The sequence below is a fragment of the Arvicanthis niloticus genome, chromosome 23 (assembly GCF_011762505.2).
Source record: "Arvicanthis niloticus isolate mArvNil1 chromosome 23, mArvNil1.pat.X, whole genome shotgun sequence".
NCBI classification, from domain to species: Eukaryota; Metazoa; Chordata; class Mammalia; order Rodentia; family Muridae; genus Arvicanthis; species Arvicanthis niloticus.
This window is the reverse complement of record NC_133430.1, coordinates 42,683,399-42,709,315: the sequence shown is the minus strand read 5'-3', so window position 1 is coordinate 42,709,315 and position 25,917 is coordinate 42,683,399. Positions and strand designations below refer to the sequence as shown.

Here is a 25,917-nt window from a genome sequence, read left to right as displayed (position 1 = left end):
TTCCCAGCACCCACAGGGTGGCTCACGACAGTCTGTAAATTCAGTCCAAGGGAATCCGAGGCCCTATTCTGGTCTCTTCAGGCACCAGGCATGATCACAGTGCACTGACAGATATGCAAGAAAAACAATCATACATGTAAAATAAAATTTTTGTTATTGTTTTGAGACAAGATCTCTTTACAAAGCCCTGGCTGTCCCGGAACTAACTATATAGATTGCCATAGCTGCTTAATTCATAGAAATCCATCTGACTCTTCCTTTCAAGTGCTGGGATTAAAGATGTGCACCACCATGCCTGACTAAAATAAAAATTTTTATAGACCCAGTATTGCTTAGAACTGTGGGGGCGTGAAGTCTATGAGATACTTCTTTTGGCAGTTGGGTTTCTGTGTGCCAGATTTCTCCTTCCTGCTCTTGATTTCCATTTTTACTCAGTCATCACTGATCATTTCATGTGTAACTACAGAATGTACAGAACCTTGGCTTTGTTTCCATTGACTTTGGAAAGGTCTTTTCAGCACTTGTGTCTCCTTCCCATGGAGCGTGTGCTTCTCTTACATCAGTGGTCCTCAACCTTCCCAACGCTGAGACCCGTTAACACAGCTCCTCATGTTGTGCTGACCCCAACCATAACATTATGTTCACTGCTACTTCATGACTATAATTTTGCTATTATGAACTGCGATGTAAATATTTTTGGAGATAAAAGTTTGTCAAAGGGGTCACAACCCACCGATTTCGAACTGCTGCCTTACACTGTCAAAGATTGCATTTATTTTGTATTTTGTAATGATTCTTAAACTCTTCATATTATCGATGGATTGAGTTTAATGGTTGAAAAACCAGTGCATCCGTTAATGGCTGGACTGTGAATATTACTGACTGCACAGCTAACTAGTGAATTGGGAATCCAGAACCTCTCTAAGCATGTAGTGTTAGGCTTTGTTGCCAGCTGAAAGAATGACACTAGCATCTTACCATTCTGTTTTCTTTTAATGCATGGAAAGATTGTTAGTCATGTCATAATCAGTTGGCACAGTGACATTGAAGTGTATATTAAGAAAGATCAGAAGTAGTCTTAAAATTAGTGAATATTCAAGAACTTTATTGCCCTCCATACACTGTTAGGGGGAAAAAAAGCAAGAAGAAAATGAAGGAAAACAGAAGAAAGAAAAGAATTTCAGAATAATAAGAATACTTTCCAAACAGCCAACTTTCTGAGAGTTGAACTATGTTTGGATAACTTGTGTTCCTCAATCCAGATCCAAAGATAATATTGCTTCTGCTGAAACTTGGGCTCACACTGTAACCAGAGTTTATTAATTGTCCTATTTCATTGAGGGAAAAACGCAAAGCAGACAGGCCCTGGAGAAACTGTCTGGAAGTGCTCCACTGTTCATGGGGAGCAGCTTTCCAGTGGTTACTGTGGAGGCCGGGAGTCTTGGGCCTGGTGTGCAGTAAGGAGAAGCTCCCCATTTACTGGCTAAGGCTTAGCCTCTCTATTCCTTCAGAACACAACACTGATTGCTTTTAATATATTAAAAACTGATTTCTAAAAACATGTTGCTAGTGATTGCTTCAGCTCACAGGAAGGTTTGCTCCAAGTGCCACTTGTAGACAACTGTATTAATTCCAGAATTATGATGTCATTCCTAGTCTGTAGAGACGTGCCACTCTCTCACTGGTTATCAACACTTAGTTTTGTGTCTCTTAAACATCTTCTTAATGTTTATAATGCTGTAAAACGCACTAAGGAGTCACAAACAAGCAAACAACAACCAAAAATATCCTTTGCTTGTAAACCAAGCAACAAATTACGTAGCACTAGAAAAATTAATAGAATTTAAGTTTAACACTCAGGTTTCTAGAGGAAGTGAAACTATTTAAGTGTGGTTTGGGTTTTTGTTTTGAAGCAGTGTAGGGGGCGCCTTGCCGTGTTGCTCACTGACTTTCAAATTCTTATTCTCAAGTGATCCTCCTGCCTCAGCATCACAAGTAGCTGGCATTACAGGCCCGTGCCAATACGCTTGGCCTTTCAGTTCTTAAAAATAAAGTTCCTCTGCTGTTCAAGCCATCATAGCACATTTGAGTTCCTTTCCTCAAAAAATGCAGAAAGCCAAAGAAAGGAGACTAAAGACTGAGTCACTATTTATGTGTCTACTTCATAGATTGTATTTGAATCTTGTTTTTCTTTTTCCCACTTAAAATAATATGGGCACTTTTTTGTTATTATAAATGGGCTTTCATGGTTGTATTATTCTATTAGGTATCAGTACCATGATTTACTTAAGCACTTTGTAGCACATTTCGGTTAGCCCTGTTTCTCTAGTGTAAATCATGGCATGGTTAAATGTCTAATGAGTTTCCTGGTTTTATTCTTATCTCCTAGGACCAAAGCTCCCAGGGTCAATTTTTTTTTTTTTTTTTTTTTTCTTTTTCTTTTTTCGAGACAGGGTTTCTCTGTGTAGCCCTGGCTATCCTGGAACTCACTCTGTAGACCAGGCTGGCCTCAAACTCAGAAATCTGCCTGCCTCTGCCTGCCAAGTGCTGGGATTAAAGGTGTGCGCCACCACTGCCCGGCTTCCAGGGGCAAATGTTTTTGAGGGTGGTTATTCAGACTGCATCCCGGCCATCAATCCAGTCTGTGACTCTCACCAGCATTGTAGAAATGGCCCAAGCCACAGAAAAGAGCTTGGGAACTGTTTCCCAGGCTGCTTTGCTTCACATGCTGAGATGTGGAGAAAGCACTTGGCTGGCTGTATCCACGTTTCATTTTCACAGAGCCTCAAAGCAAAGCCAGAAGCCATTATTCATATTTCTGATGTCTCAAGCAGGGGAAAGTGCTTCTAATTTTTGCAACATAAAAGAGGCCCTGATGACAGTGACAGAGCTGAGCAGGACCCAGACCTGCTGAAAGCTAGATTTAGGGCTGAAGCACTGGACCCACCCCCAGCTAAAAGCCCCATGCCTTTCCTCTTTCGGTTTGGGACTTGGTGGTGCTTAGAGCTATTTTATTAGGCTGAAGAAACAGTGGAACCACAGGGCGGGTTTGAGATTGCACAACTTCTCAAGCTGCAGCTAAAACTGTCTTCATTAAGGTTTCATTCGCTGTGTTTTTTGTCACAAGCAAGGGTTCAATTTTAACTTTTAATGTTTAGTGTTTAAATTTGATATTGAAATACCTGTTCCCTTTAGAATTTTTCAGTGTGGGTTTTTTGTTGTTTTTGTTGGTTTGTTTTTTCGTTTGTTTGTTTTTTGTTTTTGCTAATTGGTATTTTCTTTTCCTGTTTACCAGATATGCAATCAATTGATACTCTCCACTGCATAAATATAAAACAAGGCTGGAATGTAGAATGTGTATGTAGCATGTAAAGGCTTGCACACAAAAATGAAGCAAACTTGTTTACATACTGACAAACAAATACAAAGTAGGTCATTTGAAAAGCAATGTGTAACACTGGAAAACCTCATTGCTTTAAGTTCTTAGAATAAATGTTTTTCTTATTTATTTTCATTTTAAAACATGGTCTGGTGTGGTTTTTCAGTTACCATATTAGATCTGTTCAAATTAACAATTGTATATGCTCTTTCACATGATTCATGATATTATAAGAGAATTGATGAGATGTTAAACTATTTTATTTATGAGAAGAGAAGAATTTTGGTTCCAAAAGAACTTGACCCAAGTGGGAAGATTAATTCTATCCTAGGAAATATGAAAGTGAATTTTAGTAGAAGTCATATGTGTGGTAGAGGAAAAAATCTGAAACAGTGTACTTCAAATGCGCGGATCATCACACACATGCGCAGTCATAAAAACTGAATCTTACTGCCCGTATCCCCTCAGCCCTCCACTGTCAGCCGAACTCTCGCCTTGTCTTTATAAGTTTGTCTCATTATATGTATCACTACAATTATTCTGTTTAATTCTATTTAATTCAGTTTAAGTTTACATACATGACAGCATTGCATATTTCTGGAATGTCGATGAATTGACTGAATATGCAGTTTAAGCTCACAAGCTGTGTCTAATAAGACAAAAGTGTGACATCACCGAGAAAGACAGTAACCATGACCTGCATTGCTAATGGTTACATAGTGGCTAAAGGGGGAAAGGCGGAGAGAGTGGGGGTGTTTATCATTGGAAAATCAGGAATTTGTTTTCAAGTAGCAAAGGCATTTAGGTCAGGTAATTTTTTATAAAGTATTAAAAGAAAAAACTGACAACATAGAAATGTTTTTCTTAAGCAATAATGAAAGCCTGGAGCCATGGTGCGTGGGTTCCTGTCACCTTGCCAGAGGCAGGGGCTGTCAGCCCAGTTCTCTTAATGTTTAAGGGACCACACCTCAGGTTTGGTCTTTGGCCTCCCTGCAGAAAAGAACTTCCGTTCAAGGCCGTGTGAACCAGAGTTGGAGTTTATTAAATGGCATTTTGAATGTAGACAATGAGCAAGCAGAAGGTTGAGAAAAAGAGACTGGAGTGAAACTGGACACACCTGAGTGTGAGCGTGGGCCTCCCAGGGCCATGTGACCTTCATAAATGGCCTACCCAGATAAAGTATGTCTTCTCAGTTCAATACTAAATTGTATGTGTGCGTTACCTTTAACAGTTCAAATGTAAATGCATTTTTAAAACTAGATATATCAAAACATTTCCAACTCCCTTGAGCTTTGGTAATAGATTAAAATGAAGATTTTGTTAATTGTTAATGCCTCTTATTACTCAGTATTGCACTGTTTTCTTCCTGGTTTCATAGTTACTGTATGGAATCCACCTATGATTTTTAAAATGCTTGTTTTTATATACCTGAATGTTCTTCATTCTGAACATACAAAAAGATTTTTTGTTGTTGTTCCCAAGTGGCAGTTGGAAAAGCCCACTTGTGTCCTAAGAGTTGCACTAAAACTGGCTTTGACTAGTCCGTGACTAACAGAAGGTGTATATGGCTCTCCCAAGCCTTAGTGTCTCCCAGCCTGCTTCTCCTCGGTTTAAGTGCCGTGGGCTTATGCACTTCCTGGGCTAGAGAGCCTCAAGAACTGGCTAGAACACAAGGCTGTCTGTGCCGAGAGTGTAACCTGACTCTCTTACAAGCCTTTTCATTTTCTTCTGTGTTTAATAACCACACTTCTTGAGCACAATGAAATGAGAATGTGATTTAACACTCATATGATGAGAAAAGAAAATATGAGGCCCCTCCCCAACTCTAGGATGGAGGTGCTGTTACTATTGTGAATACATTATCATCACTCTAAGCTCTTGGAAAGCTCCCTCAACTGTCATACCTCATCGAACTGTATAGCCGATATTTAGAAATTCTTGCCAGTAACCATTTCTGTTTGGATAGTGTATCCAAGTACATGAGGCCTGTGTATGCAGACAAGGTGTTCTCAAGAAACCAGACCATTGAATTCACATAGGCTGGGAATCTGGACTTGCTAATGTCTGCCTGTTGTGGTAGACTCTGGCTTTACAGAACATGCATCTTTAAAGGTTTTTTCCCAAAGTTAGTACCTCTGTTCTAAGTTCAGACATCTATCTATGATTGTAAGGTGGATGGACCCCAGCCACTAGAGCTCAGAATTAACACTGAATGGGTTTTCCTGCTTTTGGTATTTCAGAATATTTAAGGGAAACACAGCTCTCCCCTTGATGGCCTACAAGATGAGAGCGACCAGATGGATAGATAAATGCTGCTTAGTCGTTACAGTGGTAGCTGCTGGCAGTGCTGTCTTACAGTAGTCAGACACTCAGTAAGAACATAAAGTAACCATTAGTATGGACACCTAAGAAACAGAGTCAGAATGTGAGATATACTAGAAAAGTGTAATAAAATGAATCCTTAGGGAATTAAAAAAAAAAAAAAAAAAAAAGCAGCTGTATGCGTCTGAGTTTCACCTGCAGGTATCTCTGTGCCCTCAGAGGCCAGAAAAGGTTACCAGATCCCCTGAACCTGGAGTTAGAGAGTTGTGAGCTGGGAACCAAATTGGTGCTTTGAACTACTGACCCATCTCTACAGCCCCCTTGGTGATTTTTTTTTTAAAAGCAAGGGAAAAAGCCATCACTATTTGTCAAAGAGACACACTCTGCAAAAACACCTAAACCTTACGCATGTGGGTTGCATTTAAAGTGGAAATTAGCATTTCAAAGAGAAAACTCTCTCGAAGGCCTTGTAGGAGCAGCCAAGAGAGCTCGTCCTTCCCACCTCTGCCTTCATCCAGGAGGTCAGATCGCCAACCGACTGCTAGTCCCTATTGGCTGAAGCTGGGAATGGCACTGTGCCTAGCCTAAGAGTGAAGTGACCTTCCCAAATAGTTTGTGTAAAGTAACAATTGTACTTTGTCCTGACAGCGGTGACGTCTTACGAGGATCTTGGACTCTTCGCTTTTGGATTACCTGGAAAGGTAATTTCACTCTCCCCTCAGTGTGTCTAGAACCTAAGGGGCATTTCTAGTCTGCTTCAAGTTCAGAAGGACGTATATACGAGAAGGACCTGAGAGACTGAGAGGAAATGAAAGGAAGAAGAGACAGAATGAGGGGACCTGCGCCCCTTCCGAAGCGCATCTGTAAACCCGCTCAGTTCTAAATCTTGCTGCTCACTTGATGAACTGCAGAGTGGTAAAGGGAGCCATACAGTGTCCTCATTCATTTTGGTCATAGCCTCTGAGGAAATCCTTAAAAGGGAAGAAAACAATGTAGAATTAAAATTATAGCATGCCTATTTCCCAAAGCAGTAATTAGATAGGTAGTATTTTTTAAGAACTGAGTGCTGAAAGGTTCCCTGGCCATCCCATTGTTTACATGTGAGGAAATTAAGACCCATAGAGGCCTGTTATCAGTTGTTACCCAACACTGGTCCCATATCTGCGGACTGTAAATGCTATATATGCTGGTTCTCCTTCTTGGAATAATCAAAATGAAAGCAAAATTGTAGTTGGCACTGGTTTCCAATGGGTTTTCTAACTTTAAAGTTGTAGGGAAACCCTTTTCCTAGAGACCGCCATAGCTAAGCCCTGCTGCTAGTGTTACTATGCTTGTGTTCTTTTTCAGTGTCTCAAGAGCCACTTTTAAACCCATAGTTATTCTGGTTTTAAACAAGAAGTGTTCTTATTGTAAATCTCTTAGTGCTTTCTGTTTGCATTTATTTTTAAACTAACAAAAAAGTAAGTCACATACATGATGTACTTGATACTTTGAAACCATATGCATTGTAGGGGCTACATTCAAGCTAGTTAACTGGTGAGTTGCCTTCCACATCTGTTCTCCTGTTTGTAGTCTACATGGATTCCCTGTTGTAAATGGCTAAACTGATTTCTGAGGCGTGAGTCTCCCAGGGAGTCACTGCTCAACAGTGGGAAGAAACTCTGTATTTGCTTCCAGTTATCTTTACTCCTGGAGCGTAGAGGGAGCACATGAACCTTAGGTAACACCAGGGCTTCCATCTTTATAACCTAAACCTCGAGTTAAACACACAGCGTGTTACTTAAGGGTAAAGGGTTTAGTTCATCGTCCCCAGGAACATTTTCTTCCTAGAGAGCAGAATGTTTAACCTATCTCTGGTTCACTTCCTACATGTAGTTTAGCCAAAAAAGAAGAAAATGTACATAAGACAATGCCCCAGGTCAGGACCTGAGTTCAGATCCCCAGCACCCATGGCAAACCTGGACGTGGCAGAATATTCCTGTAACCTCAATGCTAAGGGAGAGTGCAGAAACGGGGGGATGCCAGGGTTCTCTCCAAAACAGCCAGCTCCAAGTCCAGTCAGAGACAGTGTCTCAAGAGACAAGGTAGAGAACGGTGGAGGATGACTCCTGCAGCCACCTTTGGCCCTCATGCAAGTACTGCATAACCTGCACAGCATATGTACCTCATAACCTAGCACATGGGTGCATGCATGTGCGTACAGCAGGGCACATAGTATCTGCAACTGTAACAGCAACAAAGAAGACAAGAAGGGAACACCCTGGCTGATTTAATGTGACCTGTAGGTGTGAGTCCTTGTATCTCGGTGGCACTCTGCCATTAGCTCTCTGTAGTAGTCCCCTCACCCCTGCGTAGCAGTGCAGCCTGAGAGTGTGGGCCGTGGAGTCTGTCTCCTGAACACGAGCTCTCATGTCGCTCTTTCCATGGGTGCCCATTCCACGTAGGCAGCTACACTGGGCAGAGCAGATCCAGAGTGAGGACTTGTTAGATTTTGTCTGTACTTCGTCCCCATTCTATTACTGATCTGAAATTCCCTCTTTCTTTCCTCTGGCTATAATGTGTGGTTGGATAGTATTGTTCTGAGAATCAAAGAAGTATTTTTGAAAATCTTAAGGAATGTTTTTAAAATTATCTTTAAATTTGTGTGTTTACTTATCAGATGAGTCTGTGTGGAGCAGTGCTATGCTGTATACTGTAGTAGACAGAGGAAATATAGATAGGCAGACATTTTCCCTGGCTTTCTAAACATTAAATACGTAAGTTTAGCTAAGGAGAAGAGAAGGAGTTAGTACTAAGATGCTGTATTTACAGTATATCCATAGAAGATAGAAGTATTTCTGTGTGGCCAGTCGGTTTCATTTGCACTGCAGGTGGTATACACAAAGTCAGAACTGTCTTCCTACAAACAGCTGGGTTTCTTGGAACTCATTTAAGCTGAGATGCAAGCTGCCTTGTAGAAAACATCAGAGTGGCCATGACCACTGTCTTAGAGTTACTGTCACGGTGATAGAACACCAGAAACAAAAGCAAACTGGGAAAAAAGGGTTTATTTGCCTTCAACATCCAGGGAACAGTCTATCACTGAAGGAGGTCAGGCAGGAACTCAAACGGGACAGGAACCTGAAGACAGGAGCTGATGCAGAGGCCATGGAGGAGTGCTGCTTACTGGTTTGCTCATCATGGCTTGTTCAGAATACTTTCTTTCTTATAGAACCCAGGACCACCAGCCCAGGGATGGCACCACCTACAGTGGGCTGGGCTGTCCTACATCAGTCACTAACTAAGAAAATCCCCTGCAGGCCTGCTCAAGCCCCATGTCACAGAGACATTTTCTCAATTTCACTAGTGACTCCAGCTTATGTCAAGTTGGCATAAAACCAGCCACACAATAGCATCTCTAGACAGCCTACCAGATTTTTAGATTGTTAGCTTTCCACTGCAAACTGCAAGGACTCTAGTTCCCACTAGTTTCCAGGATAGGCTTGTCCCAGGAAGAATTCCCTGTAGAGATGAACCTCATGTGTGATCTGTCCTCAGTCTGTGGAGGTCTGAATGATTCAAGGTAGCTAGTCAGCTCCAAATGTTTGCTGGTGGTCACAGGCCAGGTGTAGAGTGGTCCAGAGGCCCAAGGAAGTTTAATATTTAAACACTTCCTCTCTCTTCTCCATAAGCTCATCCAAGACTAGAAAGACGAGCCAACGGACAGCTTAGTCATAGGCACACTTTGTTTAACTCAGATCTTTTTTTATTTTTAGCCCATTGCCAACTTTTAGATTATTTTTGTTTGTTTGTTTTGTTTTTCAAAATAGGGTTTCTTGTGTATAGCCCTCGTTGTGCTGGGATTAGCTCTGTAGATCCGCCGGCCTCTGCCTCCCAAGCACTGGGAGTAAAGGCGTGCGCCACCACTGCCTGACTCAACTTTTATTCACAATTATTCATGAGTGAAATTGTGAAAATCACTTTCTGGCTTTCTATATACTAGATGATCTGGCCACATTGGATCTCCTTTCTCAAATGCTTGACTGAATGGGAAGACAGAAGAGGAAGGAGAAGGGCCCCCAGTCCCTGCCACACCTGCTGCTTTAGGCTTAGTTTATTTCACTGTCTTTGAGTTTGAAACAGTTTGCCTAAATTTTCTTGCTCTGATCATTGTATCCTAGAGTTTTCTGCTGTAGGTTGTTCAATCCTTGAGACTAGGATGTACAAAGGCCAAGCCAATGCCAGAAGACTATCAGTTCCTTTATGTGCTATATATGGTGTTGGGACCACCCACCCCAGTCTGCTCATGGGGATATTAAAGGGAGACTTTATGTGATATTCATTAATTTCGAGTAGTACAGTGGGTCTCAGTCTGTGGATCACAGCCTCTTGGAGGGTTGAACAGCCCTTTTACTGGGCCACCTAGGACCATTGGAAAACACAAATATGTACATTATGATTCATAACAAAATTACAAAAAAATACAAATTACAAAATTACAAAAAAATTCATACTGTAGCAAAATTACGGTATGAAATATCAACGAGAATAATGTTATGTTTGGAGGTCACCACAACATAAGGAACTGTGTTAAGGGATGGCAGCACTGGGAAGGTTGGGAACCACTGAGGTAGGACAAACAGCTGACAAAATTAATTCTTTGCAGTCAGTCTCTTTGGTTATGAGTTCTGCATCTATCTTCATTGTATTCATTACTGAACTTTAATACAATTCTGTCCTTTTCTACTGTTTTTCCTTCTATCTTATGAATACATTTGTTCTCTTATAGGTGGTGGTGGCGGGCACCATAATAATTCAGAATATTGGAGGTAAGCATGTATATATACAGGTAATGGGAAGCCACTGTTTTCCTGGTTTCTGTCCTTCCTACAGGTCTAGCTTGGACATTAAATCTCTGTAGACATAGCCGTCTTCAGGAGCCCCTTTTTCTGTTTCCGGTTCTTTCCTGGATCCTTTTATTAGCAATGGTAAGGATGCTAACGTCCACGCTAGCCAGGCCCTGGTTGTAGTTGGCCTAGGTCTGCAGTGCACTCATTAGCTTTCTGCGGCTGCGGCCATGAGAGGGTGCAGTTTGGAAATGCTCCCAAAGTGACAGTCCACTGTCGTCTTCTTCTTTCACCCTGTAAACCCACGGACAGGGCCCGGTCTAGGGAAGAGAGCCCTGTGGGCTGTGTCAACAGTCAGGTGTACACAATGTCCCCTTGAAGCTAAGACCTTAGCAATGACCAAGTGGCTCATAATAAATCTAAGGACAAGAGGTATTCTCAGGTTTATCTTTCTTCTGGTTTATACCAAAAACTGATCCTACAAATGATCCTAATTAGGAGAACTGTGTTGAAATGAAAGTCACTGTTAATTATAGACAGCTGGCCAACTGTATTAGACATTTATCTCCAAAGTACAGAAATCACATGCACATGTTGTAAAGAGATCGCACGGAGCCAAGCAGTGTCTTCATTTCTTTTTACCGCTGGCTGGAGTGCTAAAGAAATAGTGTCAGAGCGTGGAAAGCCACAGGAAAAGTGATATGGACTTTGGGTCTTACACAAGATTGTGTGCTCACAAGAACTTTTAATAACTTAAGATCTGATCTATTCCACTGTAAGTATTGTTCAACTAAACTGTATCTTTAGTGTTTTGTCATGGGGGGGTCAGGGAAGCTGTCTATCAATGAATTGTTATGGAATCCCAAATATCCACATTTTAATGCTTTGAATTTTCCTGAAACAGTGACTTCATACTTCACTCCAGAAACCAGGAAAACTCACCTCAAACCCTTGAGAATGTTTGTAGTGCAATTCCTTTCAAGATTTGTTATAGAATAATTTTTAGTTAGCAAATATGTATTACTTAACTGCTTAGTTAGAATTCTACTGCAGGCCTCCATTAAGGTTTTGTCCAGATTGGATTAAGCTATTGCTTAATAATTTATGTTGAAGTTTTAGTTTGAGAATTTGAATCCAAGCTTTTAATCTCAACGTGATGCTCACTGTCGTGTTTCCTATAGTCCTTACTGCGGTGACTTCTGTTTCTCTGACCTGACTTAGACATGGCTGCTTTATCTGCTCTTACTCTGAGGTCATCTGAAGGGCAGACATAAGGGTTCTTTGGAAAGTTGGTTGGATGGTATTTTGCTGGGGCAAATACATGAAGGAACATTTAACTGAAATGGACACAAATGAAAGGCGAAGGCAGACTCGTGAAAGAATGTTTAGCAGAAGCAGACACAGGAGAAAGGATGTTCCGCTAAAGAAAGGACACAGCAGGCATGTATTGGTTTGCTTTAGATTGCATAGTTGAGTTACATTTGTTGGGACACCATAGAGAGAAATGTACCCAAAAACTTCTGGTAGTATGCTGCAGCTTCTTGCCGTTTCAGCTTCCCCTTCTGCTTCTGCAGTCTCGGGCTGATTGGCAGAGGGATGTCAGCTGTGGCCCCCTGCTTCCCTCCTGCTGACTCTAGCCGAGGCTGAGGCCTGGCTGTCTCTGCTAGGTCACGTCACCAATGTTGCTAACCAGACTCTACTGAACTGGACTGCTAGTGTATCCATGAAATGTTTGCCAGTGTATCAGGCTGCCGCTGCTGACCTGTGAACTGAACTGCCAGTTTCCAGAAACACAGATGGGAGTTGCTCCAAAGAACCTTTCTAAACAGCCCCACTTCCCCCATATCCTTTCTTTTCCACTACCTCTGGGAGGTTAAAATGTTTAAAAGCCATCTTAATGGCTTAAAGATAAGGTTTAAAAAAGTTTCCCTCCACATGCACTTCCTTTCTGTGCTGTAAGTTCTTCCAGGCGCTATGTCTCATTGCTCTCTGTACTCCCGGTACCCAGCAGTGTCTGGAGCTTTGCTGCAGTGAGTGGTCCAAACATTTCAAGTTAGAGAGACAGCTCAGTGGTTACGAGCACTGACTGCTCTTTTAGAGGACCCAGGTTCAATTCCCAGCATTCACATGGCAACTCAGAACTGTTTGCAACTCAAGTTCCAGAGGGATTTTATGCCCCCTTCTGGCCTCCACAGCTGCTACATGTGCACGGTACTGAGACGTACACGCCAGCAAAATACCAAACCAAAGGGGCAGGGGATGAAAATAAGGGGAACGGAAGGAAGATGGCTCGGTTGGTAAGGTGCTTGCTGGGCAAGGAAGGATGTGAGTGAAGGTTCTCAGCGCTTGCCTGAGCTGCCAGGTATGAGGATGTATGCCCCAGGGCAGAAGCAGAGGAGGGCCTCTGGGACTCTGAGCAGCTAATGTAGTTGAATTTCTGAGAACCACTTTGACTAGGGAACCTGTCTCAGAATATATGTTAGAGAGCAATTGAGAAGGTTAGCCCTTGTTGACCTGTGGTCTGCGCACACACACACACACACACACACACACACAGAGAAGGATAGCCCTTGTTGACCTGTGGTCTGCTCTCACACACACACACACACACACACACACACACACACACACACACAGAAGGATAGCCCTTGTTGACCTGTGGTCTGCACACACACACACACACACACACACACACACACAGAAGGATAGCCCTTGTTGACCTGTGGTCTGCACACACACACACACACACACAGAGAAAGATAGCCCTTGTTGACCTGTGGTCTGCACACACACACACACACACACACACACACACAGAAGGATAGCCCTTGTTGACCTGTGGTCTGCTCACACACACACACACACACACACACACAGAAGGATAGCCCTTGTTGACCTGTGGTCTGCACACACACACACACACACACACACACACAGAAGGATAGCCCTTGTTGACCTGTGGTCTGCGCACACACACACACACACACACAGACTTAGTTTCTGTGGACTTGTTTACCTCAGAACCAGTTTTGCTCTCAAGAAAATAATGGATTAGTCTAGTTTCTTTTCTTTATCTTTTACATTGAGCCTTGACACTAGTGAAGTCCACAGAGAGACTAACTTAAGTTCCTCGGTTAGGATACTCTTACTCATTTTGTGTTCTGTAACAAAATACCATTGACTGGCTGATTTTTTTTTTTTAAATAAACAGTTATTAGCTTTTGGAGGCTGGAAGTCCAAAATGAAGGAAACCACGTTCAGCGAGGGCTTTCTTATGAGATCAGAGGTGGCAGAAGCCATCAGGTGCTCGCATAGAGCACAGTGACAAGTGCTTATCCTTGTTTACAGTGGGGTCTCATGACCTGGGCCCGTGTTTCCTGTTGGAGGACACTGCCAGACTTAGCACATGGCCCTATCACCAAGCTGTGTGATTGAAATGGAGATGACCCACAACTTTTTAAACAGTGTTCTTTGTCCCTGAAAACATCCAAATGAACCTGTGGCCCGCTGTTTGAATGGGGTGGGGCTTCCTGGATTTGGTGGTGTGGGAAGCATCAGGTCTCTGCGTTCTTAAGGCTGTTGTCTGCCTGCTTGTTTTAGAACTAAAAAAGGGCAACATAGAGGCCGCCCCGACATTTTAAATGTCCCTTAGGTTCAGGAAAGCAGGAAAACACTTATTTTAGAGTGGTGTACACATTATTTTAGTCATGTTACTTGAAAGCTTATTTATTGAGAGTCTGTGAGGAGTAAGTGACAGCATATTTCCAGAGGTTTCCCTTCCTCAGCCAATGTCCATAAATTATTTCTTCATTACGATAGAATTTGAAGCTTGTCAGCAGAGCACCGGGTCACATGTCAGGGGCCTTGGTTCTGTCACCTCCAGCCTTTGGTCAAGTAGGCACATGCTTCAAGGAACGGCCCCTCCCTCTCCCCTCCCCCTCCCCTCCCTCTCCCTTCCCCCCTCCCTCCCTCTCCCCTCCCTCTCCCCTTCCTCTCCCTTCCCCCCTCCCTCCCTCTCCCTTCCCTCTCCCCTCTCTCTTCCCCCCCCCCATTCTCTTGGCTTTAGTTTTGCCTTTGTTAAAAATGTTGGTGGGAAATACAGAGCTTGGAGTCAGCTCTCGTCTAGAAATGTAGATTCTGATGCGGTCCTTGGGGAAGGCACCGTAGCCTGTTAATTCTTTCAGGCATTAATGGCGCACAGTCTATATTTTTAGTTAGGTGTCATGTCTTAAAGATTCTTAACTCTTTCAGTCTCTTCCTCACCTTCCCCTTTTGTGTGTTACAGGATGTTACTGTACACCACACCTAATATATTAGTTATTTTCCCTAATGCTGCAACCAAATACCTGAGCAGGGACTTTATCTCCGCTTACAGCCCCAGGGGAAGTGATCATGGAGGGGACCATAGAACTCTAGCGCCCTAAGGCTGCTGTCTGATTGCTCCGAAATCAGGAAGTGGAGAGCAGGGATCCGTGGTGCTCCCACTCTGTCCCCATTTGCTCCAGTCCAGGACTCCCTCCCACTAAGTGGTGCTGTCCACAGTCGGGGTGGCTCTTTCAGCTACAGGTTAACTTGTCTCTAAGGAGTTCTAGATCCTGTCAGGTTGACAACTGTTGTTAGCCATCATACCCAGCCATATTTAAAAAAAAAAAAAAGGTAAAGAAATTTCACGCAATATATTTCATCCATATTTCCCGTGGCCACAGCTTCTGTTCTGTGCTGTGTGATGTTTAAATATCTCTGCCTTCTTGTTTCAATCCCCAACACTAAAAGGAAAAACAAGAGCAAAATAATCATAAAGTCATAAATTGCACTTGACAACTTATTCTGTGAGGGTTTCGGTGAAGGCCTGGTTTATCCCCTTACCGTAGTTGTAAACAAACAGGCACTAACGCTGACCACAGGCACCAGTGCGACCTACCAAAGTGATTGTGGTGGGGGCTTCCTTCCAATAACCCGTAAAAATGCTGCTTACGACATTTAGGACTCTTAAGGTTTTAGAGTTATTGGTTTAGGACGTGGAGAGCAATATAGAAAATATTACTCACTTGTGACTCTGATCTCTCAGTGATATTTTGGAGTCTAAAAGAGGCTGGTAGCCAGCTGTAGTCCTCCGAGTCCCCTGCCTCAGGCAGAGCTAGCGTTTGCTGCAAGTTTCTGCTGGGACCGAGGGAGAAAAGAGAGATCCTAGAGCTTTAATGTTGAATGTTGTTGCTGGCAAGAGAATGCTAGTGCTAGGTTTGAACTTACTGAGCTGCCTTCAGAGAGGACCGAGGAGTGCAGTGGGCAGGCCAGCTGTTCTCACAGCCCCTGCTGTTGCCTTACTCACTCCTTCCCACAATCTGAAAAACAGTCGGTTTCCCATGAAATTGAACTTCTGTGGTAGGTTTACCACATTCTGTAGGCGGCACTGTCACTAGAAATCAAACAGCAAACCTCCCCTCAGCTTAGTTAGGCCAAGGAAAGTCCTACTCATTCTTGGAAGTCCACAATTACAGCAAAGCCCGTTAATGTTCCTAATTCACCCGCCCTGCTCAACTCAAAACACACAACCGTGAGTGGCTCTGAGCAGAGATGTGAGTCTTCATGGTGAGCTCCCCAGATCCTCACAGATGAACCATTGAATCACTACATATTGTCAGGAGAAACCTAGCTTCACAGAAACCTCCTGAAATGGCTAGGATGGCCCAAGTTTTCCAGTCTGACAAATGTTAGCCACCTTGATTAATGCCTCAGTTTCGGCTGTTAGGTGTGGGAGAACCATAGCTGCCTATGCACTGAGATGGCCAGAGCCTGCATCTTACAGACAAGAAGACTCAGTGAACGACTGCAATCCATGATGTAATGTTAGACAACTTAAATTGTGTTCCTCCTTCTCTTGTGATTGTGAAGGAGGAGCTCAGGGTAGCCACGCAGGGACAGGTCTGGCTTGTCCCTCAGGAGCCGGGCTTGGAAGTGCTGCTACACCACCATCTGCTGGTCAGGCACACTGCAGGTTTGCGGTTGGTTGTTTCGTTTTATTTTAAAACCTGAACAGTATTATCTCCAAATTCTAGAAAATATTGCAAAAGTCTAGAAGTACAGGAGATTTGAGAGGAGTCTTTTTCACAAGCATTTGCCTTGACAAAAGTTAGTAGTAATATGTCATTTCAAAAACAATGCATTAGCAATGATTTCAGTTGGAGTTTGATAACAAGATTTTAAAGATAGATGATCACGTGTGTGCTCACGTGCATGTGTGTGCATGTGCGTGTGCTTGTGTGTGTGTGTGTGTGTGTGTGTGTGTGTGTGTGTCACTGAGGAGTGCGTGCTAAGCAGGCTCTCTCTCCACCACAGTGTTTTCCCCTAGCCCTCTTCCCCCTCTGTTGGAGACAAGCAGGCCTTGAACTTCCTGATCCTCTGATGCCAGCCCAGCGTAGCTGGAATTCCAGAATCTAGCCACTAGGCCTGCTTCCCTGATCCCTGCTTAGGTTTGAGGTCTTAACAAACTATAAAATAAAGGCTCTTTTAGGACAGTGAAGGAACATTTTTCACCATGTGAATTGTTTTCCAGTTTTGCACGACTTAGGGAAATTACATTGTTTTATAGAGAATTTGAGAAAAAAGATTATTTTTTAAAAAGATTTATACGGTTTGGGACTAGAATTTCCATGGCATTTAGAAATCTAGTGGCAGCACCAGGTTAATGAGCCATCTTGAATAAAGTAGTTATTATCCATGACTAAAGACAAGTTTTCAATAACACTGAGTCTCTCCCATGGAAAGGCAAACCATAGTGCCTCTGTTTGTTTAGGCTGCTGACTAACCTCTGAGAGGTTGCTGGGCTCCACACCCCCACACACACACACATCCCCAGAGTACTAAGAACACGGTGCTATTTTAAAAATAGCTGAATGCTATCCCAGCTTCACGCATGTTCTCATAAGTGTCTAACAACATAACTAATTGTCTTTTAGACTAATGATTGTTTAGACCCAAACTCAGTCAAGTCTTTTTTTTTTTCTTAAAGTTGTATGGTTAGCTAATGACAAACGGAGAAGTGTCTCAGGCTGCTGCGGGAACAGTATTTCCTAAAGCTTGGAGATATAGAGGAAGGGGTTGCGTTTTGTTATTTCTTTCAGGTTTCAGTGGTGTGTTAAATCTCTGATACAAGCACATAGGAGACTTTCTCTTTGCAGCTATGCCTCTGCTGACGAGCAAGTAAATAGTGACAGCAGATGCTATGAAATCCTAGCATGAAGCTCATGAATCTTGAGCCAATTACTCCAACAAAAGGGCTACAGCCCCAAATGGACTCCATTAACAAAGCAGGGTGTCTCCAGTGTAGGGTAAAACTTTGATCTTCATTCTAGAGATTGTTTGTTTGTTTGTTTGTTTTGTTTTCTTTTTGTTTTTTTTGTTTTGTTTTGTTTTTTTGAGCCCAGCTGATGAACTCAGCATCAGAAAGCAGTCTGTTGCTTAAATGCTGATAAAATTAAATAAATAAAAGGCTTTATTCCAGAGAAGGCCCTTTGACAGAGTTTTCTTATTTTTCTTGGCTTTTCTGATTCTTCTCCGCCTGCCCAGAACAAACTAGGATTTAATAGAGTGAGCTCCTCAAGTCAGGCCGGCTGTCTCCAATAGCACCACGGAGCAAAGTAGTGCACGGGACTCCCATTTCTGTGGTGAAACCATGTCTTCCTAGCAGGTCAGTGTGGAAAAGATGTGCAAAGAACTTCCTATCACTTAGAATATAGCCAAGCATGTAACATATGCTGTGCCCAGTATGAGCAGCTGTTCTCAGTCCCTAGCCTTTCTCCTCTGTCTCCCAATTCACATCTCCCAGGACGGACGGTCAAGCAGTAGTTCGTGCTCATGTCTCCCATGACAGTCAGGCAGTAGTGATACTTTACTACCTGCTGTTGCCTGATCAGACATCTCTTTTCCAGTGCTTTCCTGATGGAACCATCACTTTTTCCACGTTGTTTTCAATTCCTGTGTATTGACTAGATTGACAGGATTCTTCATTTTCTTTCTGGGATAGTTTCATTCAAAACAAAGGGGGAAGAATACCTATTCGGTTAATGTGGTGAAACTAACTGATTTGTAATGGCTGATAACTATTGTCCAGGTGTATCTTCTGTACAGATCTTGGCTTTGGTATTAAGGAGACCAGAACTGTTTGACTATAACTATAGCCCTTGTGGACAGTTGCTGGTACAGCCATTAATTTGGAGGAAGCATGTTATATGAATAGTCTATACCATGGATAGATGCCAGCAAAAATCATTTACAAGTTTTTGCTTATGATCTGTCTCTCCAAGATGTCCTAAGCATTTCCTTAGTAGAAGATACGAGACAAAAGGCATGGCAACAGGCATGGCAACCAGCTTTCCAACCTAGTGACCTTTTGGTTTAAAACAGTGGATATATGAGCTTCTCCACTGATAGTATTTTTTTAAACCTTCTCAGCTTACTTGATTGACTGGCTCTTTTGATGTGGCTGTAACTAAGCTGTATTTCTAATGTATCTAGTCATCTTTTGTTCTCAGTGTTGTATATTATATGTTAAGGCGTTAGTACTTACATGAAAATTTATTTGTGGTTAAGAAAAAGTAGCTTTAACAGTGAGATTTCTTTGTTATACTTGCTCAACCAGTGGGATTTTCCCCATGGTGGACTCTGTGGTTTTGTAGCTCTTAAAACACACCGGCGTTCTCCAAGGAAGAAGCAGAGTTTTACATCTTTTATTATACTCGTGTATACTGAGAGGCCTTTAAAAAAAAAAAAAAACAGAGAAACATATGTTTGGTGAGTTCGTATTTCTTAAAATACACATGGCTCTTCAGACTGGAATCTATTGAAACAGGACTCCTGTTTGAAAGCAGAGTGAAGGCTTTAGCACAGAAGTGATGGAGTGATTAGCCAGAGGCTACTAGAATCCTGGGAAGAATGACAGATTGTATATGGGAAGAAATACAATCTCACACTCATTGTAGCTTTTTTACAATTAAAGATAAAAAAAATAGAAAATTACTGGAAGCGATGGCTGTCTGAAACTTTAGAGATGCAGATGGTGTTGGATGCGTCCCAGCCTGAGGCCCGATGAGCAGATGATAAGAGTGTTGAGTCGGAAGTCGTTCTGCATCCCTTGTTCTGTTGCATCTCTTTTCTGAATGTACTTTGTCTCCTTACCCCTCCCCCTCTCACGATACATTTAAGGCATTTCTAAGCCAGTCTCAGAAACCTCACGTCTGTTTTTCTGCATTACGTCATGTACATATAGTTAGTTCTCTGGAAAACAAACTGCTGTGATAACTGCAAACCCTTGAATGAGGAGGTGAGCATCAGCCTTCCTCTGTCCTGTGCCCAGCTTGTGGTGTCTCTCCTGAGAAAGTGTAACAAGCTAGAAGATGACATTTTCACATCCACTTGCTCACAGCATCCGCAGCTTGTACGTAGCATGTCCCAGTGACTCTTGGTGAGCAGCCATGTTTCTTCTGGAGAAAAAGATAGTCATAAACTACAAGATTGCGGTGTGTGTGTGTTTTCACTGCAGAAAGTGGTTGTTACTTACCTGTTCTAAAATTTACCATAGGTACCTGCTATTTAAAAAAAAAAAAAAAAAAAAAATGACTGACTGTGTTGTCATGTTATTATTTCTTCTCCTTGCAAAACCGACATGTTTCATTATTCTTCAGAATTAAATCATCGCAGCATTATGGCTGCAGGGCTCAGCTACTCTCCAACACCTTGCCTGAGAAATTCACTGTTCTAAAACTGTGTACTTTTTCATCCAACTTCCTCCAGACCTCCATTGTTCAGACTTGGCATTCATTGGTGTTCTTAGTTTTTACAAGTCCAAAGAGAAAGTGGAATGTTTCCTGAAATATAAATACGTAATAAAAGCAGTGTGCACATAGAATACACCCTTCATTCTTCAAGGGTGGTTTTTTCATTGCCTCTTTAAAAAAAAAAAGTGTGTGTGTGTGTGTGTGTGTGTGTGTGTGTGTGTGTGTGTGTGTGATGGGGGTGGGGGGAGAAGACTGTTAAATGAAGGTCTGACTCTGGATCATCTGGGTTTCCATAAAGCTGAGTAAGCTTCCCCTTCTGTATTTGCCTAAATGAGTTCTATATTCCATAGCCATATTCATAATGAAAAGCTTGCAGAAGTGTGTGTGTGTGTGTGTGTGTGTGTGTGTGTGTGTGTGTGTGTGTGTTTGTGACAGAAGAAGGTATCAGATTCCTGGAGCTGGAGGTACAACTAGTTATAAGCTGCCCAGCAATGCTGGGAGCCAACCACTGAGCACTTCTCCAGCATCAGAATGTGTGTTTTAATAACCACATAAGGAATAGTACCATTATTAAATGATGTATAAGCTGGTTATTTCTCACATGCTATCGGATAAAATCCAGACACAGTGCTTCCTTTGGTTTCTGGCACACACAGGGCACGGACGTGAAGCTCTAGGTCCTTACCAGGCTGTGTGGTGCAGAGGACAGCCTTAAATAAAGTTCCCGTTTATTCTGCGTATGTTTTATAATATGTAGCAGAGAGAGGAAGAGAATGAGGGACTTGAGCTTCTGAGAGAGAGAGACATTTCTTCCTAGTTAAATTTTTAAAAAGCAAGCGATAAGTTGCTAATTGTACTTTTTTGTGTTTGTAATTAAATTAACTTTTTGTACATTGGACAGAGGATACAACAGGAAAGGGAGTTTTTGCAAAGCTTGAAACAATTTCATTATAAATGGCCTATTACAAAGTGCCCAGTTCTCTCATCTTCAGATATGCAGTATTAACCAAGGTTATATGGTAAACTTGCTGAGTGTTCCCTACAGAGTCATTTGCCTTGCACTCTGCTGTATATGTGCTCGGGATGGTTCATTGTAAGTTATCTTCTGTTTGCTGCCCAAGAACCAACGGGCATATGTGCCTCTGAGTGGATGACTCTTTGAATCTATTTGAATGGCTTAATTCTGATAAGAATTCTCTTTGTTCTTTTTGCAGCAATGTCATCTTACCTTTTAATTATTAAAACAGAGCTTCCCGATGCTATTTCAGAATTGTTGCCTAGTGACCACAGTGGGTAAGAAAAAAATGCTCCGTTGTATCCATTCACCTACTGGCCTGTCCATTCATAATCTATTCATTCATTTGCCCACCATGCTTTTATTAAAACCTAGCGGCAAGGGAAAGAAATATAGCGCTTGTCCTCAGGATTCCTACAGGGTTTGTGGAGTGGAGCAGCAATAGAGGAGACACTGTGCACGTGTGTGCTGATGACCTACTGTGTTGGAGCACTGGGCTGCCAACCACAGAAGACATGCGTGTGATGACCTACTGTGTTGGAGCACTGGGCTGCCAACCACAGAAGACATGCATGTGATGACCTACTGTGTTGGAGCACTGGGCTGCCAACCACAGAAGACATGCGTGTGATGACCTACTGTGTTGGAGCACTGTGATGCCAACCACAGAAGACATGCGTGCTGATGACCTACTGTGTTGGAGCACTGTGCTGCCAACCACAGAAGACATGCGTGCTGATGACCTACTGTGTTGGAGCACTGTGCTGCCAACCACAGAAGCCCCACTCCCTGTGCTCTGTGAAGGTAAAGGCCAAGTCAGGTGCGAATCAGCTCTTAGGAAAAAGTAAAGAAGCATCTAAAGGGTATAGAGATGGAGAAGATTAGGGGAAGCCTCAGGATCTCTACATGGGAGGGACATGAAGTGATCTCTGCTGTCACCTCTCAGCAAGGTGTTGTGACAAAGAATACAATGGTTGCAGCCACTGTGAGGTTCATATTAGATAGCATACAGAACTATGGGTGAAACCTTGTGTTACTTAGCCTTTGGTAATACTGTAAATGAAGCTGGACCACGGCATACCGCAGCCTAGCCCTAGCTCCTTTGAAAGCACAGGCTCCTACAGATGCTGACTCAGCTCTTTATGGGTACGGAACCCACATTCATTATGCCTTTCTTTTTTTCTTTTTTTTCTTTTCTTTTATATATATATTATATATATATATATATATATATATATATATATATATATATATATCTAGAACAAGATTTCCTTTTTTTATCCTAGAAAAATAAACTTGGGTTAAGCCTACTAATTGTCCAGTTTTCAAACCATAACAAAGGACTGCCCTCTTTCTAGACTGGAGTATTTGGTTGCTTTCCCCAGTACTCACACTTACCCGTAATGCAGGGGAAAACCTCAGACTTGAGTTTTCAGCTTAGACAAGTTGGCTTCTCTTGAAGAAGCGCACAAGTGCAGATGTGTGTGTAAGGAAAGTCGTTATTTCCCATCTAAATAGGGACATTAAAGTGGGAATAATGACGTCCTCCACAATCTTCATCCTCAGAAGCCTTCCCGTGGCACTTTGGAGCTCGTTAGGCTCCCCGAGCCCTGGATTTACAGCCAGCTCTACCTGGTTGCGTTCTGATTATTGATTATGCTCTGTTAGACATCTGACTGTTCTAAGAAGTAGCTGTGTGAAATATATTTTTTTGTATTTGTTGTAAAAATCTTAATAACCACTTTTGTTATTTGAATTCCAAATGAGAAATGTGTGTATGGAGCTAAGAACTCAAGCCAGTGTGAGGAAGAATAAAAAGTAAGGAAACACAGACCCCGTTCAGTTCATGCTAGTTAGCCACGGCGTCCAGCTCTTGGCCAGGTAGCGGGTCATGACCTGTGGGTTTGTGTACCTGGCACTTTGAGGGCACCAATGAGGGATGAGAGTGGAACTCTCAGACAAGTGTTCACCAACATGCCCAAGGCCCTGGGTTCAATTCTGTATCAGAAAAAAGGCAAACACAGACAAGCTTTTTGAAAAGGCTGGAGAAGCTCAGCGGGTAAGAGCACCAACTGCTTTTCTAGAAGATCTGGGTTCAATTCCTAGCACCCACATGGCAGCTCATAACTCTTTCTAGCTCCAGTTCCTAAGGGGATCTCACACCAACAGACATACATGTGAGCAAAAGTAACAGTGCACATAAAATAAATTCATTAACTCATTAATTAATTAAAGAAAAAGAGGTCACCTATCTTTAATTGCTTCCTTTACAAAATTATTATAATGATCAAATAAGATAGTCCGTGTGCACACGCTTCTTTGTGTGCACCACAATGTATGTGAGGAGGGGGGTCGGGGGGAATCCAGCTACCGTGATGGTATTAAAAGGTAGACTTTCCTTTTTTATTCAGATTGCCAGGAAGCTCAGAGTCAAACATGAATAAACTGTTGATCCTAATGGTTGTCAGATGTCCCTGAGCTCGTTGTTTCTCTTTTGTTTTAGTTTTAAGTCCTGGATTCAGTGACTTCTATTAACATGTTTTAAGTAAACTTAGGAACACTTAGGGTGCTGTGTAGTGAAACTGCTGTTGAAACCGAGGGGTTTTATCTGCTAAAGCACGTTCACTTTAGATCAGTTGCCATGTCTGCTGTTGTTTTCTCGTTTGTTTCAAGCAGTTGAAAACTCCTGTTTCTCTTGTCTTAGTAAAACCTCTCTATAAATGTTCTCTTTCTAGCATGAATGGGCTTTTAAAAACTGCATGCTTCAGTTACTTCCCCGATTTTCACCCAGTGTGTGAAAGCAGCTCGTTTTTGATGACTTGTGTTGTTTTACATGTCCTGTATTCATTTATTTAGAGACTGTATTAATTGAATACAGGGCATTAGTCTTTGAAGCCTAATCTTGTAAAGTCAGAGACAAATGTCACGGTAATGAACATGTCTTGGGGGCAGTTTGTTCCTAGGTGAGGTGTGTGGCAGTAGTTCTTCACTGAGATCACATGATATTGATGTTTTATTTTGACGTTTGGTTTACCATAAGTTTAGTTAAGATCTTTCAAGTGTCTTTATTTTCTGGGTTGTCTGTGGGTATGGATAGCTTTCTGAACTATGACCCTTTATAAAGATGCTGTCAAATCAGTTTGTGTTCATATATTCTAATTTCAACAAGTTACTATTGGAAATCCAAATCAGTAATACTTATACCAAACTCTTGTGATATATCTATATTTTTCCTAGAATAACTTGTATTTTTTTAAATCTGTAGCTGTTAAAAGTTGGGAGCTCTCTGTTAACATTTAATGGTCCTGTCAGGGGACTATGATTGACACAATTAAGTTGTCTTGCATTTGAGTTACATAATTGATATGGGATGTGAGCACAGTCCTAATTGAGAACATACGATACTCTTGTTCCATTCTATTCGAGAATGAAATTAAAGCAACTTATAAATAAATCTGGTTTTCATTAAAAAATGGAAAACACATCTGTGTGCCAAGCATTTGCAATACAGCTAAGGATTTATACTCTGTGTTTCATAGCTGGAGCATTTTTATCATATAGGATTAAATCCACAGATCAAACAAGTTTTCTAGGAAGTATAAAACCTTTTACTCTAATTCTTTTGGCTCAGAGAGAATGTACATTTAGGTCACAGTAGGAAAACAGGAGTTTGGTTAGATAATTCTTTTTTTCTCCTCTTAGAAAAAAATTTATGTGCAATAAATTATCCTAAAATCTTGGTTTGCAAAATAAATGTATTTAATATGTACTTTTAAAGACTGCTTATTGCTGGTTTGTATTCTCTGGGCTTAGACTTAATCTCATTTGTTCTTTGGACAATCTCCATTGCCAAACACAGTGCAATTGTCTGGGACCTGTAAGTGAAATGTGAGCTCACTCGGCCGGTCTTACTATGTGGCCTTTATTGATAATGAATGAATGATAAAGAAATCATTGTCTTAATGATTGATTTTATTAACGTCAATCAACAAGTATAAAGAATGACTCATAATAACCAGTCTCCAGGTCTAGACAAACTGTTTTAAAACAAAAACCTTTTTCATATAAGATTTTTAAGTTTAGTCCTGAAAAGAAAGTGAAGCATGACCTTGGAATAGAAGAAGGATCATCTGAAAAAAAAAAAAAAAATACAAAAGCAAAAACCCCTGCCGTAAACTCAGACTAGCTGCTGGGACTTCGAGTTTTCTAATCGCTGCTGTCAAGAGCCCACGGTCTTCACACAAGAAGTGAAGATGCTGGACATGGTGACCTCTAAGCCCCTTCCAGCCCAAGCATTACCTAGCACTGCAAGTTTGATGCATTCACACGCTATAGTCGGGCTGTGTCCATCTCCACTCTTCGTGGATATAACCATTTTTATTTTTTTTTCTTTTCTTTTTTTTTTTTTTCTGATTAGAACCCTGATCATGAGCTTTACTGTCTTAACAGATATTCCGTGTACAATGCAGCGTTGTTATCCGGCAGGCACAGCAGCGCTAACAGATGGAGTCTGCTCCGCTGCTCCCTCCCTCGGGGTCATTTTCTACTGGCACTGCAACTGTCTGGGTCTGATACCGGGTCCCAGAAGGAAGGACGGTTCAG

The 25,917-nt window shown here is 42.0% G+C and overlaps 1 protein-coding gene across 6 annotated transcripts in view; it reads left to right on the top strand.

The window, feature by feature from the left end:
- Slc38a6 (solute carrier family 38 member 6) overlaps positions 1 to 25,917 on the top strand; it is a 60,990-nt gene that overhangs the window by 13,768 nt on the left and 21,305 nt on the right. For 4 of the 6 annotated variants that reach the window (XM_076922014.1, XM_076922013.1, XM_076922018.1 and 1 more), the window contains 3 exons: positions 6,350 to 6,402; positions 10,470 to 10,509; positions 21,515 to 21,593. In XM_076922014.1, coding sequence (XP_076778129.1) covers positions 6,350 to 6,402; positions 10,470 to 10,509; positions 21,515 to 21,593 — 172 coding nt within the window. The remainder of the gene's footprint in view (positions 1 to 6,349; positions 6,403 to 10,469; positions 10,510 to 21,514; positions 21,594 to 25,917) is intronic. The other 2 variants (XM_076922017.1, XM_076922015.1) reach the window with 2 other exon arrangements.